Source organism: Paramormyrops kingsleyae, chromosome 18 (assembly GCF_048594095.1).
Source record: "Paramormyrops kingsleyae isolate MSU_618 chromosome 18, PKINGS_0.4, whole genome shotgun sequence".
NCBI lineage: Eukaryota > Metazoa > Chordata > Actinopteri > Osteoglossiformes > Mormyridae > Paramormyrops > Paramormyrops kingsleyae.
In genome coordinates this window covers 7,286,507-7,304,281 of record NC_132814.1, presented here as the reverse complement: position 1 = coordinate 7,304,281, position 17,775 = coordinate 7,286,507, and the positions used below count along the sequence as shown (strand labels likewise).

The window sequence follows — 17,775 nt, the reverse complement described above, 5'->3', positions numbered from 1 at the left end:
AGTGATTGCTAGAAGCATTAAAATCCATCAATCTAAAACTGCGACAGACCACAGATTCTGAAGCTGAATGTGTTTAATGATAAATTTAAGTGCGATGTTAGGCAAAATGGTTTTGATGTGGAATGTCACCGTTCAAAATATATCTTAATAGCACGTCCTCTAGCTTCTGGCCGTAAAGACCAGGCCAACGGGGAAACCCTCCCGAACTATAAGCAGCTGTGTTTGATCAATTTAAATTTCCATTCTATTCCCAAAACGGCGTTTATATGATTGGTTTTGAAACTGATGACAATTATACTGTGAATGACTACAAAGTTCACATTTGCTTGCATCATGAATTTAATAATGCCCAAGAAACTATACAGTTGAAACCTATGGAGAACAGTCAACAATTCAAATCTCTGCAAAACAAAAATTACTTCATAAAATCTGATTATTTGGGATATGTTAGTCTTCATTGACGATGAAAAATGTGCAAAACTTTAAATTACATACGCATTCAAATAACACTTCTCAAATTTTGTTTTACAATAAAATTGAACGTCATTTTACGTTTCACCAGTTTTCTCCGATTCTGTGCCACAAGAGGGCGCACTTGGCCAATATAGAAATAGTGGCTCGACGACAGGCAAAGTTAACCGACTGGAGCGCGATCTCAAGATACATTGCTTTTTCTCAGCCTTAGACTACATCAAAAAATAGAAAATAATAATGGATGCTGCGTTTATGCTTCTCAGATGACCTTATATTAACTTAGTATCCAACAGGACAAGTGAACTACTGTTTTTGAAGAAACAAATGACCATCAACGGAATGTAAGCCGCAGAAGTGTCGCTAACGTTTTGAATGACCGAAGAGAAGCAATGTCCCACTCCAACAACTTATCAGGCAAGATTAACGAACACGTGTATAAACAATACATAGCATTGTCAAATAGCGGTGTTAGCAGTAAAAATGCATTTTCAGTGTGGTCAAAAAAAAAACCAAAAATTAAACAATACATATAAAGTCATTGGCTTTACAAGGTAACCAGTATCACAAACTGCATGAAGTTCAGAAAGTAAAGACCAAAAGCTACATGAGTGAAATGAGCCAATGTCGAGTATTTATGCATAATAGACTGTCCAAATTTTTACTTAAATCGTCCACACTGAAAACCAGCTAAATACACGTCTACCCTTTATCAGCAAACGTTGTCGAGATGAAAGTTCGACTGAGTTGATCCTCACGGTGTTGCTTGTTAGCGTCTAATACACAGGCAAGAGTTAAATGACCACCAAAGTCCTTCGGCAATGCATCTCCAACACAAATTACAAGATCAGGTCAGTACATCCGGGACGATTCTCCACGACAGCTGTCATGCTGGCCTCTTTCCATACTTGTGGGAACATGGCAAGAGGCGGGTCTGAAGGAAACTCGTCTCCTTAGCTTTTTCTGCACGTGTCGGCCCTTTATAGATGATGGGCGAGGTCACAATCACCAGCAGACCATCTGAACCAACTTCCTGAAGGCTGAAGGTTTCCTCAACAACGGTCGTTACGCAGACCTTTCCGATGAGCCATCAACTATTGAACAGTATCTGAATTCAGCCTCGCAAAGACACAGTCGTACAAATAATCAAAGAGAGTAGTCATCCCAGCAGCTCAAGTCTACTGGCAGCGGCTGCCACAGTGGGGCACTGGTCCCCAAGGTGGCTGGGGGCGGGGAGAAGGTTAATGGGAGACACTGCCACCCTTCAGTAGTCTCTCCATGGCAGGTTTGGGGTCAGACACGGAAGCTCTCCCCCTTGCCGTCAATGTGGCGCAGACGCAGGTAGACATCGGTGCCGATGCCCTGCATCGACTGAATGGACAGGGAACCGCCAAGGTACTCCGCGTATGCCCTGGAGGTGGGCAGACCGAAGCCAAATCTGGGGGGAGGGGGCAAGGTGGGGGAGGGGTAGAGAGGAACAGGGCCTGAAACTTTGACACTAAAGGGAATCCCTTAGAAAGACCACAATGGCAAAGATCCAGAACTAGAATCTGGATCTGACTCTTCAGAACAAATAGGTATTTCAATCATTTATAATGAAAGAAAAGAAAAACTGCATAATCAATGGAACAAATTTCAGGAGCACGGACCCATTGTCTCATTTTAAAAACCTGCATGTGAACCCAGGGAGCAAAATATGATGGCAGAATCCGGTCCTCTTAGGCCCCAGACAGTCCACGTTTTTGCTCCCTCCCAGTTCCCTAAAAACGTGGACTGACTGGGTGTCCCCAGGGACCGGATTGGGAAACACTGTCCTAATAGCAGACATGCAGTGGGGTTATGGGGGTGCACTCCCATGGCCAGAGGGGGCGGGCCCTTACCCATGCATGGGGCCAGACTGGGGCCCGCTGTTGGTGATGTTGTTGAAGAGGTTGCTCATGCGTGGGTCCTGGGCACTCTCCTCGGCCGTGCTGAAGTGGTAGTCCATGACCTTGTCCAGGATCCTGTGAGGGATTCCTCCTCCGCGGTCTGAGATTCTGCAGCAGGACGGCACACGGCTGAGGCACACGGCAGCAGTTTCAAACTGCGCTTCGTATTAGATACCCTTCACTTTAAGATGCCAAACAACAGTGTTAGGAAATTGAAAGCTACAATTCTACTGCAATAAGCCTATTGATACGAGTTTGGTCAGAGCTATTTACTGACCTCAGTGATGACAACAAGAAACAAAGAACGCTCAGCATTTTAATTTCGTTCTATGCTTCATATTCAGTTAACATCAAAAACCAGAGCTTGGATTCCAGCTATAACAGACACTGCACCACCTCAGCCGTACATCCGACCCGTTCGAAAATGAACCCGCTGGCAGAGCAGGCTGGCTGCTGTGAGCAGGACAGTAAACATGTGCCTGTCAATATGTTCCTTCCCTCATACAGCTATTAGAGAGTTTAACACACAAAGAAGGGAGTAGCTGCGATGTGAAGATTAAATGAAGCGTGCAGATTCGTTACGAGCCATTTGCTGCTTAAAAAATTAACACATTTGACCTCTCAAAAATGGCTGTCCCCCCCCCCCCCCCCACAGGTAAATATTATGATTATTAAAACACATTCAGTAACTCAATAAGCAAAGTCCTAGTGAGGAACTATCGAAGGGTTTATTGAAGAGGCCCTGCTACTAGTTAATGACGCTGGTGGCGATTGACGACTGCGCTTTACCGCAGGAAGTGAGCGTGAATGACATAATTGGCAGCCGAGCAGCAAAGCACAAGAAAACATCGTTCCACGTGAATGCGGCCGAGTGCGTCCAGGAAAGGTCGCCACGACGCTAACGTGCGCGGTAAACAAAAGGGTGACGCAAAGAGGCACTTAGCGGGGCTAACCGTTTTAGAAACAACAGTCAGGTGCCCTGTGGCACTCCTGCATGATCTTCCTATTCCACACACACCCCCGGGGTTGCTGGCATTTCTGTTAGGGGGAGGGGGGGGGGCTGGCAGCTACCTCTTGACATGTGGTCATCACTCCAGCAAACTAGATTTATGCCGCGGTCAGAGTTTACATTCCTGTAGCTCAACAAGTACAGCAGGGTGCTAACAATCCAAAGGTTGCGGGTTCAAATCCCAGCGAGCACACATTAAATTCTAACCCTTCCCTGGACTGCAAGTCTACTGATGTCAGACAAATGTAAACATACACCCGCGAAAGGTCAAGAATGAGCAGGGGACGGCTGTTAGAGGATGAGGGGGGAAGCGCGTGGCTCACCTGATGACGAAGTCGGTATCGTTGTTGGCGATGGTAACCACTACGTCAGGCACGTTGTAGGGTGTGTCCAGGTGGCTTTCCATGGTGGCCCTGAGCAATGGGGAAAACAAATGAAATCATGCTTTATGTCATTTGTAAATCGAAGAAGCAGGAATGACAGCATCTGGCTGTAGTCATGCCATCTTGATACACCCAGCATACTCTCCTATGAGAATGAAGCCAAGGTCAGCGTCAGCCGTTCATCTGGTGCCACGGAGCATTTTTTCAGGAGTTAACGGCACTCAGAGTCATAACCGCACATTGCATGCGAAACATCTTGTGCGCCAATATGTATGGATGTATGCTGTCTATATTGCATCCGTGTCAACATTTAACATTGCACTACTTAAACTTGAACAAACCATCATATCTATCACATGACATTCCTACGTTTCACCCTCTCTGTCGTGTATCTAGTCTCTTGCATTTATTCTGTCTGTAACTGTCAATCGTCTATTGTCATGTCTCTACCAGTAGCGAGCTGCCAAAAAAAATTAAATATAAAATTTTCACCGGTCATGTAGTAATAAAGATTCGGACGACTCTGAACGTGTGTCTCTGTGAACAACTCAGTCCCACTGGGCCATTCAGAAAATCCCATGATGCATAGAGCTAAACCCAGGCCTGGATACAACACCGTTTAAGCGCTTTGATCACAGTGATGGTAAATGCATGATTATACTGGTAAATGTGTAATCAAGTGAGTAAAACGGCGGGGGTCACGTACAGCAGCTGACTGGCCTTAGCTCACAGCTGCCCCCCTGAACTTTTGGCAGACGTGGCAGGAGACTGAGGCATTGAAGCGCACAGATATTTGTCCTTGACGCTTACAGTGGTGCTGCTGGTGGGGGGGGGGGGGGGGGTGGGGCGGTGGTATGCTTTCAAAGTCCACCCCCACTCTCGCAGGGTTAGGTTGAGGCGAGCACAGGACCCAGACTGGCACCGCGGGCCGTCGTTCTAGAAGGAACGCGACAGAGGGTCTTGCCAAGGCTTCCTGCCAAGGGCGGTATGTTCCAGGCCTGACCGCTAAGACTGCGTGCCTGCGGGGGCTCGGGGGGGGGGGGGGGGGGGCGGGGCTATAGACGACGGCTGCCCAGCACTCAGAAATGACAAATCCACGTCAGACCAAGCGGAAGGTCTGAGGAGGGGAGGTACAACTTAACACGGCTGGATGTTTTACCGAAGAACACTGTCCGATACGATCCACACACGTCCACTTCAATAACTGATTTTTGTACTGATTGCAGCTTTCGCCCACTGAGCACTTCAGCAGTTTCTGGTCCCAGAACGTGACTCTGCTCACATGAGCAGAACACGTAATCGCACGGTTTGCACGGGGGGTGGAAAGTAACTGAAAAAAAGGGCGTGGCCAACAACTCCACAAGCCTGTGCTCAACCCAGCGGACACCAGAGCAGACTGGAGGAGAGTTAGGAGGGCAGTCTGGGACCACACACCAACAGCCTCCATCCTAATGGGGCACGAGATGCCACTGCCCCCACACCAAACAGCGAACCCATTCAGCAGGACCCACTGGCATGGAGACCTTCTCCTGACCAATCACCGTCTGTGTCAACATCACAGAGACTGGCAAGACTCACCATGCCAGTCTGAAAAGCCAATTTCAATTCCCATTTGGTCCACAAGCCTGCGTGTGGACTTCATACCGTGGGAGGGGGGGAATTATACTGTATATAGACGCTCTGGAAAAACACCGAGGGGAAATTTATAATCTTTATACCGCATGCTGAAGGAAATCTATAGGAAAAGGCTGACCACTGGAAATTTCCAGACCTACTTTTTTAGGTCTTGTGGAGGAGCACGTTCGCCTCCCAGCAAGTCCTCAGGCTTCCCAGACAGCGGGGTGCAGACACACGCGGGCCGTGTTTTCACAGCAAGGTCACCATGAGACGTCCCTCAAAGACCACAACAAGGACATGACCCTGCCCCTTATTCAGTACAGCAATTGTTTTCTTTTAATGTTACATAGAATGTAACTCTATCCCACTGCCTCTAACACTATTACTACATGTGATTCTTGCACTAAGTGAGCCTACGACCTCTTGTCATCGTGCATACACACATATGTCAATAAGGCTACGTTCAGACTGAATGTGCTCAACCGTTTTTTTGCCTGAATGCGACTCAAATCAGATTTTTTTCAGGGCTGTGTGGACACACAAATCCAGTGTTTTTATGTCAGATTTAAGTCACTTTCATACGCGACCTGAATGTGAGCGGTCAGATAGGGATTCATGTGGTGTTTTTTGCCTTTACACAAGCGCCGTCCTCACACAGCGCGGAAACACAATGGAGGAGACGAAACGTGTCAAGGTGCGCAGGCGTGCCGTTTCCGATGACAGACGCGTCCACATTGCAGTTAGACACAGGACACCTGTATTTATGACTTTGCGCCCCATGATCTGACAGGAAGCAGGAGGGACGGGTCGCACCTCATGGCGTTCTTCAGCAGCTCCGGCAGGATGTAGTCCAGCGGCAGAGGGATGAACGGGAAGCGCGCAGCTACGTGCCCGTTGATCCGGACCCGGGGCGAGTTTCCGTACTGGTGCTCACACAGACGCCTGTGGGGGCAGCAGCCAGTCCGTCAGTAAGGGAGCACATGGGGGGGGGGGCTAATGTGTTGTGATGGGGGTCAGGGGAACGGTCCAGGATTCCGCCAACTACAGAATATAGTTGGCAGAATTTTCCGGGTATATCGAGTACTACACACAAGTCTTCGCCCATCAGACAAGATGTCATACAGCTATTTGTCAGAGCAGTAAGTTTGCCCTTACTTAGAAACAACAACACCAGAATATGTAAATGCACAGTAACAAAAAAAATCCTGTCTGTTCTCCAAAATGATATCTGATTGGACGGCTAGATGAACGCCGCTTCAGGTCCCAAACCCCTCCGCTGGGGCCCCTCAGCTAATCTGTGTGTTTGTTAAGTTTCACCAGCAGCTCCGTTAATTAGCAAACTTAGTTAACTTAATGAGGTATTCATTAACCCAGTAGGCTGTGGCAATGAGCCGACTCAAAAGAATCAGTACTTTTGAAGATCTTTAGAAAGGGTTAGGGTTAGGGTTAGGTTTAGGGTTAGGCTTAGGCTAACACACAAGCAAAGACAGTATCAGTTTTATGCCCACATACAGACCGTCCCGCACATGATACAAGCAGGTAAAACAACAGTCATGTGAATGAATCGGCTGAGCTGCGTCATGGGCGGCCAGACCGCCGTCAGCGGTCTGCAGGGAGCCTCAGACGCTGACCGCCTCAGGCGCTGACCGCCTCTGCTCTGCGGACTGTGGCTATGCGCAGAGCCTGCTGACTCAGGCCGGCGTCACTGTGCGAGCGCAGGGCTGGAAGTGTAATGGCAGGCCGGCACGGGGGGGGGGGGGGGGGGGTTTGAGGGGTGGGTGGAGTCTGGGCACATTTCTAGAGTCTCTGAAAAACAAGTGCACGTAGTTCGCACGTGTACACGCGTGCACTGCACATGCTCGGCACGACGGAGCCTCTGCAGAACAAATGCTTGCTGCTGACTACTCATTAACTACTGTTACACACAACGCTGCAGACAGATATAAAGCCTCTATAACGTGTCACAGCAGGCCCAGCTAGGACTTCCATGACCTTCAGACAGACAGAAAGCCCCTCCCCCACCCTGAAGAGCCATTCTCACAGCTCATGCCTTACAAGAACCGTAGCAAGATCTTGTTTACGAAAGTCATGGCCGTTACTTTAATGGGAGCCCTGCCCACTGAAGAAAAAAAAAAAAAAGAAATAGTGCACGGAACGAAAAAAAGAACAAAACAAAAAAACAAAAAAATAAAAATGATAAGCAGGGATCCGATTGGTTCATTTGGTTGCTATGAATTCGACCGGCCAATCAGATCTCAGGAGGGGGGTGGGTGTTTTCTATTTCAGTGCCGGGGACTTCCTGTACCAGGACATGTGCATTTTTCTTCAGTGAGCTGTGGTGCTACAGCCCTTTGTTTGCGCCCAGCCCACATGCTGACTACAGGGATCTCAAGAGAACAGAACTCAAACAAGTCATCAAACAAGTCAACAAACCTCAAAACAAGCTCTGCATTACCTTTCGACTTCCCTAATTGAAAAAGAACTATTTAACATTCTGGAATTCTCTCCCCAAAAAAAAACAAACAAAGAAAAACCTTATTCAGGCAAAAAACAAGTTCTAGTGTTGTTTGCCGCCGAGAGTATATTTGTTCCAAGGCTGAACCTTTTTAAATTCAGCTACAAATAACAAGCACACATCCAAAAAAAAATAATTTTATTTGGAAAGCTAAAGGCAGAGTGAATATTTGCCGATAGCTTGAGAAAAGCACAGAACAGCATTGAACAAAGCCCAGGTGACTGTGCTGTAAACCTGCCTGCCTGGGCAGGAAAACTGGCACAGGGGTCAGACACACCAAGCGGGGGCTGAGCACAGACGAGGGGCTGATGGAAAGGGTGGTGGTGTGGGGGGGGGGGGGGGGGGGGGCACTCACCGGGCGAAATCCACCCACTTCTCAATGATCTTTTTCGGTGAGAGGCGCCTGCAGATTATTCCCACGAAGTCGGCCTGCAGGAGCAGAGGTACGTGAGCACAGACACAAACAGCACTTTCACTTCTTATTCACTTCTTATTCACGCCTGTTCTGGTTTCACCCGCCGATGAGTCACTCCCCAGCGAGTCCCAGGTTCGAGCCTGTTCGCCTGCCGTACGCTAACAAAGTTCTTTTTGGATCATATGTAAAAGACGTACACAAATATCAATTCTAGAATGAACCGGGGCTGCTCTGCCACAGATGGGAACGGGTACCTCAGATTAAGAGGCTATTCTGACTGTCCGCAAGTGTTTTTGCTTCGCTTCACTAGACAATAAAACAGTAGAATGAGACGGGGACACGGACACAAGAGTCACACGCGGGAAGTTGCCGGAAAGGCCGCCGTCCGTGCCAAAGACACCGTTTTCATATCGGTCTGGCAGAGCGTGCAAGATCTCGTGAGCCCGGTAAATTAAGCTTTGGAAGCCCAGTGACATTTAACAGGCATACCTCTAAAACGTAGAAATTTTCTGTTCTTCCACAATCCATTAACTGTGAAGTAAATATTAGCCAAGAGCATCTGCTCAGCCAAGTCACCCCCATGAAATGAGACTCGGAGAGAAAGGTATTTATAGAGAGTTGCGTAACTGGGTCATATAGAAATATTACACCAGGACCCCTGGATACCCAAAGGCGTCATTTCAGTAAAACGGCCGTGAGCAGAGCAGGCCGAGGAAGCCATGAGTCCGTGTGGAGTCAGTACAGACGGCTTTATTCACGGATGGGGGGGGGGGGACACTGAGATGCTAACATTGGTAATTAAGTTAAGTAGGGTGCTGTTCTTTGATTTCACAATATTCTTTCCTTCTGGATTTAAGAGGATAATAAGACCTTCTAAGAAATTACTTCAATAAGAATAAACCGATAAAAGGAATGCTTAAGATTACATCTCCAGTAGAAAGCACCTAAACCCCAACCCACCAAAGCATCCCGACAAGAAAGGAACGGTGAAATCGGGGACGTACGTTGTCTTCGTGCAGGGCGAGGTGGTGCGAGGCCAGCATGCGGATCCCCAGGCGTGAGGTTAGCGTGGTGTCCAGGAAGCTCCGAATCAGGGTCTCGTCCTGGGAAGGAACCGACACAGAAAATGAGCCCGGAACTGAAGCTGACACCAAGTTAATGAGTTTTAATCTTGCACAAATTTGACATACTTTTCCATCGCAAGAACATATGGATAAATGCCGCCACCACAAAAATTTAGACATTACAAAGAATTCTCAATGTTAACCATGTTACATTCTTTGTGCCTCGTTTTATTCCGCACATCTGATTAACACTTGCGCACGCTGAGACATTTCCATTAAGCATAACAGCCGTATAAAATGTCCTTAATTGACGTTTTGAAGACACAAACAGGCTGAGTACTGCACCATCCATCCCGTTTATGTGGGACCGGTCTCCAAGCAAACATCCCCTTGGAGACTCAGATGTGCCATCTGAACAAGAACTCTAAATATTTTAATTCACGCAGTTTTCCCGGCTCGACTCAGAACCCCCAAACGTAAGCAGGGTTCCGACAGACCCATCTGGAGGAGATCGAATCATCAATTACTGATTTTTGATGTCCGTACTATTCTCTCTGAAACCTCATCTTTAAAGAAATAAAATTAAAAAAGCATATACTCCCCCCCCCCCCCCCCCGACCCACCTGCAGGTGCTTGCGACATTCCCGAAACCCCTCCGCCAGCATGGTCACCACGTCCTTGTGGTCGTCCAGCAGCTGCTGCACCAGCTTGCAATACTGAGCCTCTGTCTCCTGATCCTTGATCTGACACAGGGGCAACACATTAGCGCAGGCAGAGCGCAGGCAGAGCGCAGGCAGGCCACTCTCAAGAAACCGCTTATTTCCGAATTACGCACAAGTTGTACTAACAAAAAAACTGCCATAAATCCTATTATATTAAAAATCTGTTAAATACAATAGTTCGTAATAACGAATGCGATGCTCGTGAAAACAGTACAGTGCCGTACGCATATACGTTTATCATTACTATATTATTACTATGTACTGTATTGTTAATTTTCCGACTTACAGACTTAGGGAACGGATCTCGTCAGTTCTGTACTACAAAACTAATGCGCAAGCAACAGTGATGATTGTTTCAACGATTTACAGAGAAAATATTAAATGCCTCAGAATGTGCTGTAACACCATGTAATTCAGACCATACGGTACATGATTTAGTAACATATTTGACCTACACGCTATGATGTTCCAGTCAGCAATTTCACAATTCCCAGTCAGCTACTTTAGCTGGTGAGTCAGCGCACACACACACACACACACACACCCACCCATGCCTTCACTCACCACCGATTTCCGACTGTGAACACTACATTAAGCAACAAATATGAATCACTGAAACACAGTTAACAGAAAAAGGGCTTCCAAATTTGAGGGACACCCGAGGGCTTACGCTGGAATTTCTCCCATCTACACCCATTCTGCTCCATGATACTAGAAGATTAGTCATGAAATTTTCCCACAGTGACTAACCACATATGGTTAGGCAAAGAAAAATAAAATAAGGTGAGTCACATGTACATGAGTCTGCTAGATACAGAAGATCCAGGGGGTGACTAAAGCCAACCATCTCAGCAGATACAGCATCAAGACTCAAGCAGTCCAAATGTCTATATTCGTTAAACCCCCCCCCCCCCCCAAAAAAAAGCACTGCACGCTGTGATGCCCACGTCAATTCCAGCAGTCGGGACAAATGCGACACCCGCTTAGTCACTTGGGCACCTCTGTCCAGTGGCGGGCATGCATGACGGCGTCTCCCCTTACCAATCACACCGGGCCGGCGCTATATACGGAAGCCCTTCAACTTGGCTAATAGACGCGTCCTCACATCATCCATGCTCACGCCCCCATGCTCTCACTTACCGCTGGGAAGTCGCTCAGCATGTGGTACGCCCGAATGTAGAGCTCGTGCTGGGGGAGGGAAGGCAGAGCATGGGTTAGACGTCCCAGGTGGGGGACACCAGCCCACTCACAGCTATCACTGAAGAGGCACACACAGACCCTCAGCTATGGAGGCATGGTATACAATGTTAATGACAATGACAACATCATAATAACAAACAACAACAACAACAACAACAACAATAATAATAATATCAACATTTGATCATTAAAAATCATTAGTTTATCATCATCATCATCATCAATATCTTCCTTGTTCTTCCAAGTGAAGATCAAATTCCCGCAGCACAATCCACAAGATACCGGGTGGGAGGACAGCATGAGCTTTGGAAATTGAACAAAAGTTCTTTGTCGGATCACATGAGGACCGAGTGAGTTTTGGTCCTCGGCACTGTGACATGTGATTAGCACACTGACTTTAGCACACTGACTTTAGCACACTGACTTTAGCACACTGACTTTAGCACACTGACTTTAGCACACTGACTTTAGCACACTGACTTTAGCACACTGACTTTAGCACACTGACTTTAGCACACTGACTTTAGCACACTGACTTTAGCACACTGACTTTAGCACACTGACTTTAGCACACTGACTTTAGCACACTGACTTTAGCACACTGAGTGTCATCGCAGAAACAAAAATGAAAACAAAAAGAAAAGAAAAAAAAAACAGTGAGTTTTGGAAATTTGCCGTTCGACTACTGACTAGTAATGAGCACAGAATTGTTATTCAAATTCGTTTGAAAACAGGAAGAGAACAGTTCAATTTACAGCCCTTAAACTCATCAAGCCTTTACAGTCAACACTGCTTCAGACCTGCCAAAAAGAGAGAAACCCCCCCACATTCACATGCCCCCTCAGCTAAACAGCTGTTGTTTTTGCTCAGCAGTGGAAATAGCACTTATTCCGCATATTTTCATGCATATCTGATAGCGATTCTCTGCTACAGACACTGACTGTACACATCGAAGCATCCGGTGGCTTCATCTCGTCGAGATTTAGGTTACAGGACAGTCGTATTCGGCCAATTAGTTTGCAAAGCAAAGAGAAACCTGACCCAGCTCATCAAATTGTCCCCGCCCTGCTGTTTGGAGCACACAGGAAAACAAGAGGCCCGCTTCAGGAGCTGCTTCCCGAACATAAATGCTGCTGGCAGCCAGCAGGGGCAGATCTGGGACAGAGGTCACCCAGTGCCCATATCTTGGAGGAAAACAAGCCAAAACTATATGCTGCTGGAAAAATATCTATACAGGAGAAAGGAAGGCGTCTTATTGCAGCCATCTAACAGAGTTCTTGTGGGGAAAGGGGATTCAAAACTGGCAACCTTCTAGCTTATAAAAAACAAAAACGTGACAAAAATATAATACGCAGTGGAGGAAAACAGATCTGGCGAATCCTTACATTAAAAATGAACGGTGAATCCAGGCAAGGCTGGAATCTGAACACACCACAGTGACAGGCATTATAAACAGGTGCGCGGTTTTAAATATTTATCGTAGATCTGGGCAAGGTCAAAATGAACGAGCAGCAGCGTGCCAACAACGGCTTTGCAGGTTGAAACTCAAGTGGAGGGAGAGCGATGCGCTGTTCATTGGCTTGTATCACGACACATCGTGGTATTTTTGCCATAAAGATATTCAAGGCAAGATTTTTATTTTTCACTTTTCTGTTGTCAATAGCAAAATACACACTGCACATTGTCAAAACCAAATGGATTATGCATAAACCAGATATTCTGGAAACTAATTCTTTAGTGTGCAGAGAACAACTTAAATTGAACCTCAAATATAAAAAAAGTCAGAATTCTTCAGTGCAAATACATCAAAAAAAAAATCTCAAATCTTTCACTCTTAAATCTTCAAAAAAAAAAAAAAAGAGTAAACCGTGTACAAAACAGCATATAAAATAAAAAGCAACTATACATTTTTAAAAATAACAGAGATGCTTAGCATCAAACAGCCTTTTCTGTCTTTTAAAGGAAGTTCTGCTTGCAAGTACTCCAGCTATTCTAGGCTGACTCAGTGTCACTTGTCCGCTTGATTTAGCTCTGGGATCGGCCACCAGGCTCTTCTCTCTACGCGATGTTTGACGTTCATCATGCACACGCAGGTGCCTTCACTTAAGGTGTTGACATTTGCTGTATTGCCACCTTCAGCCGTTGTATCTTTCTTGCATAGTTTACAAATGATCATCGTTTGGTTACAGGACATCAGACCTAAATCGTGCTTCCTTTTTAGGAAGCATCCTCAGAAACTGACACACAATTTGTGCTTTTGGCCCTGCTGGCTTCCACTTTGTTAGCTTATACATCGATACGTCACATTGCCAGTCTTGCGAGAGCAATTTCGTCGGGTTTTACTTGCATGACGAAACGTTACACACACACACACACACACACACACACAGATCCAGGGGCCTCCATCACGAAACTGAATTTTTGGGCTATCACCCATTTAGCGAACGAAAAAAGTCCATTTAAACTGGGGTACCTTAAATCTGATAAGTAACGTGGCAAACCAACAAATCTCGTTTCGTGATACAGAACCCTGTTTGTGAGACTGTGTTGATGGTGCGTCGCAATATCTTTAATATCAACATATGACTTATTAATAGTATCAAACACTGCACCGGTATTGTCGTGGGCAATATGGTTCGGCACAGCCCTTGGGGAAGGGACCTACCACTTGCAGGATAGTGGGGTTGCAGCCAATGATGAAGGGTAAGCTGCGGAAGCCTTTGATGCGATGGGCAATGCGCACAGGCAGCTCCTTCTGCAGATATTTGGCACTGCTCTGGAGGGGGGGGGGCGGGGGCAGGGAGAGTCAGATAAAATGCAACATGCACACAGAGAAGGTTCCCAATGACTAATCACACCAGTTCCACATTTTAGGCCCTGTCATAACAAGAGTCAACACACAAACCAGGCGCGCAAATCCTACTATCGTTACGCAACACGGCTAGCTAGCCAGGCTACGGGCAGCACCATTCTGAGCCTTTAGCACAAACAGGACTGAAAATATTCCATTATTTATCACGAATGTGAACCGAGTGCTGTTTTACGAGACGAGCAAAACATGCGCAACATCTAAAATAGATGTTATTGTGACTGGATGAAAGGTTGCGCTGAGCAAAACCAAACAGCTTTTGAACTTTTCCCACCGATCAAGGCCACTGTGGAATGAAACCGGAGCACGGCCCGCGATGGATAGAGGAAAGACGGCAAGTCCAGTCTGCTCATCCAGCGGCTCTGCAGAGAAGCGGCCGGGAGACTGCGGTCCGTTACACAGCTTGTGCTCCGTACGACACTTGCAGTTCGATTTTCAGCACAGCACATTTATGTGGATTAATTCTTAGTTTGCGAAAGACCACACTTGTTTATTTTTTTCCCCCCCCATTTAACCCAGATTTTCAACTGATTAAAAGCCAAACAACAGAAAACTTTAACATGACAGAGGAATTCTGCCCTTGGTACAGACCCACCTCTCAGTGCTTAACACAGCACAGCTGGCAGGTCTGTACAACAACAAAAAAAAGCTGCTGACCCTTCAGGTCCGCCTGTGAATCGGGGGAGCAGTTCAAACAGAACAAGATAATCTTTCACTTTTCTGATAAAGACTCGGCCAGTTCGTCTCTTAACTAAAAGGCACAGCACGGCCATTAAGTACAAATGACCTACTTCCAACTGCTTATGTTTTCTCCATTCGTCATATTTTTATCAAGTAAAGCAGATTCGACACACCTGCTACTCGCTAAGCAACACGAAAAAACTCACACATGACCCCTCCCACCATTGGGTTTGAGAGGGGAAAAAATGGCTAAGGAAGAAAAAGAAAAATAGTTACCAGAATGTGATGTCCATCTTGCGACTTTCCAGCGTACAGCATGGTGGCTGGCGTCAGTCTGACCGAGGCCTAGAGGAAGAGGCGCAAGAAAACCTGTTTGTGTGGTTTTTGCCGGGAATCTGTAATATAGCCTGCACGAGAGCCAATTTTGCCAAAAATCACTAAGAGAGCGGCTGTTTTACAAAGTGGCTCTTTTTGTGCCTCACACAAAGGGCTGGGATGACGGGAACCAGAAAAAGGGAAAGCTGGTTTAAAGCTGGTGTGAATGAAAAGACGCAGCGCCTAAGGTCACGAGGGGCTGTGCTGTACCTGGCAGAGGCACCTAAGCTACACAGCGCCACAAACAAGACCGGCTGAACAGAGAAGCAAAAGCTCACTTCTTCAGATCAGATGTAACCTGACACCCAACATTTAACTCAAAAACTCTTGCCCAATTCTACACTTCGCACAAACATTTATAGTGAGTGGAAGTACAGACTATGTATCATTATTCATAGAGCAGATTAACTTGGAGACACAGAATAAAAATGTCTTATTAATAATCAGCTCAGACATTGGCCGCCAAAGACAGGGTCTCTCACAGATTAAAAGTGAAGTTTGAGGAGAGTCTTACACCCACTCAGATCATTTAAACCATGTGGGCAAGGAGACGAAACACCAAGTTCCTCCGTGAAATTCAGCCGTCGCTGTTTTAGAGATCCTCTCTCCCAAGCGCATTGGGAAGGCCATGCAAAAACATGGAGTGTGTTCATCTTCAAACCAGCAATGCCAGTTCAACTTCATACACCCCCACTTTCCCACGAGGTGTGCTGCCCAGAATTCCATCTGACACTGCAGGCATCCCAAACATGGCGTGGCCTCAAAACACCGATATATGCTTCTAACGACACCCAGGCCACATTACCATGTTATGGGATTTCATATATATTTTGAATGAACCTACAAACAATTCTCTTTAGGCAAGAAACACTACAAATCAATTAACCGTTTATGCAAAAAAAAAAAAAAAAGTAAAAACTAACAACAGTTAGAAGACGGGACCTACAGAAATTCGAGATTGAAGCTCTTCATTGTCGTTGTGTAACACGAACAAAGTTACTTTCGTGACAACCCCAAGGTGCATTAATAGATTCAAAATAACAGCTAAAAATAAAATAATCATACAAAATATGTTCAAAAATATCTGCGAAGATGCCATATACAATGTTAAGTGAATAACCAGAGCTATTTATTGCAGCAGCGTACAGCAACAGATTATTATTGCACATATTACATAGTACATGCACTTCACCAACATGTGCTACTGTACATATTTAGCGAGATTATCTCAGATAGAGGGGATTCTGACTTCAGCAAGATTATGGCTGTTCTTCTACACAGCTGTTTTACTATATGCAACTTCTAAGCATCTGAAGACGTCCACTTTTGGATGTACACATATTCACTTTTTTGTATATTCCAGTTCTTCTGTTTTTATGTTGTATAGCCAACTGCAGGATTAATAAAGCTTCTCTTATGCCGTTGCGTTGAGTTTTCTCTATGCACTGAAGGCACCACGCTTTCTGACCTTGCTTTGCCCCGGCCGTGCAGTTTGCAAATGTCGTGCCCTTATCACTCAGCACACGTGGGACCAGATCAACTACCTCGCTATTTTCGCTTCTGCTTATTTATCCAAATAATTTAGGTGGGGCAGGGGATATCGAAACAATTCGCTTCCGATATCGAAACAATCCTGATTACGAAGCAAAGTGGACAGATCGATGACAAGCCTAGCATCTCCAACTGCAGGATGGACTGTACCCTGACGTCAAAAGGGGGAAATAAATACATTTGCCAGCCAAAATCTGTCTGAATACTGAACACTGTAACACAAAAAACAATCAGGATCGTAAAGTACCAGTGCTGCATATCGACTCACATCGTGCGCATCTGATTTTCGCCCTGTGTTATATACAGTTAGGACTATGTGGCAGAGAAAGGGTAACAGGAAGGTTTCCAGGCCATAGACGGAACCTCGGCCATCGTGCACGGCGATCGAAGCCTGACCTGGGCTCATGGGGGATAACCGCAGCTCGCGGCAGCGCCCAGGCCAGCGTGCACCCGCCCGGCCGGCCGAGCATGAACGCGCGCAGGATGCTGCGCGGAGCCGCATTTCCCAGGGAGTTACCTTTTCGGCGGACGCGTCGATGGCCGACTGGTTATAAAACGAAGTGACGGTTTTGGACCTTTCCCGAGCCAGCTCGAAGTAGCCCTGCATCGAGGAGGTGGACCGGAGCCTGCGGCTCGCAGAAAGGGGGGCGACCGCCCTCGTGATGGGCGAAAACATCTTTGTCATCCCCAGGCTGGCGAGTGAACCGCAAGCCAGCATCTCAAAAGCTCTTCCCGTCAGTCCCCGTCGCATTTTCGGCTCCTTTGTCCTTTAGTACACTGACCGTGCACCGTTACCTTCGGCTGAGTCAACACGGCCGCTTTATCAAGCCATTTAACACGATTCAGCCCCACAGCTCAGCACTACGTACAAATTACAGGGGGACCGAGTCTATATGCAGAAAGGCCTCCGCCAGCACCCTATTGGTCAGGCCACTCACCATATTGTCTAATCACATAGTCTGGGGGCGGGCCTAT

The 17,775-nt window shown here is 46.6% G+C and overlaps 1 protein-coding gene across 2 annotated transcripts; it reads right to left on the bottom strand.

The window, feature by feature from the left end:
- Nucleotides 1-321: 321 nt before the first annotated feature.
- Nucleotides 322-17,697, bottom strand: bckdk (branched chain ketoacid dehydrogenase kinase). 2 transcript variants are annotated; one of them, XM_023819472.2, is made up of 11 exons: nt 17,318-17,696; nt 15,151-15,219; nt 13,990-14,100; nt 11,265-11,312; nt 10,026-10,145; nt 9,343-9,441; nt 8,279-8,352; nt 6,222-6,350; nt 3,732-3,821; nt 2,352-2,507; nt 322-1,909 (listed from the first exon to the last, which is right to left on the bottom strand). In XM_023819472.2, the coding sequence occupies exons 1-11, from the start codon at nt 17,549-17,551 to the stop codon at nt 1,765-1,767; spliced, it is 1,275 nt and encodes a 424-aa protein (XP_023675240.1). In that variant the 5' UTR covers nt 17,552-17,696; the 3' UTR covers nt 322-1,764. The 2 variants fall into 2 exon arrangements, with proteins under 2 accessions (XP_023675240.1, XP_072558288.1); XM_072702187.1 differs by lacking the exon at nt 13,990-14,100 and having other exon boundaries at nt 17,318-17,697.
- Between the last annotated feature and the right edge of the window lie 78 nt (nt 17,698-17,775).

What these genes read in the sequence shown, in the direction of transcription:
- bckdk (XM_023819472.2), bottom strand. Translation starts at nt 17,551, where the DNA reads ATGCGACGGGGACTGACGGGAAGAGCTTTTGAGATGCTGGCTTGCGGT. An exon ending in AAGTGGGTGGATTTCGCCCG is followed by an intron (nt 6,351 to 8,278) that starts GTGAGTGCCCCC and finishes CTGCCCCCACAG; the next exon opens with GCGTCTGTGTGAGCACCAGT. An exon ending in GATACCGACTTCGTCATCAG is followed by an intron (nt 2,508 to 3,731) that starts GTGAGCCACGCG and finishes GTCCTGCTGCAG; the next exon opens with AATCTCAGACCGCGGAGGAG.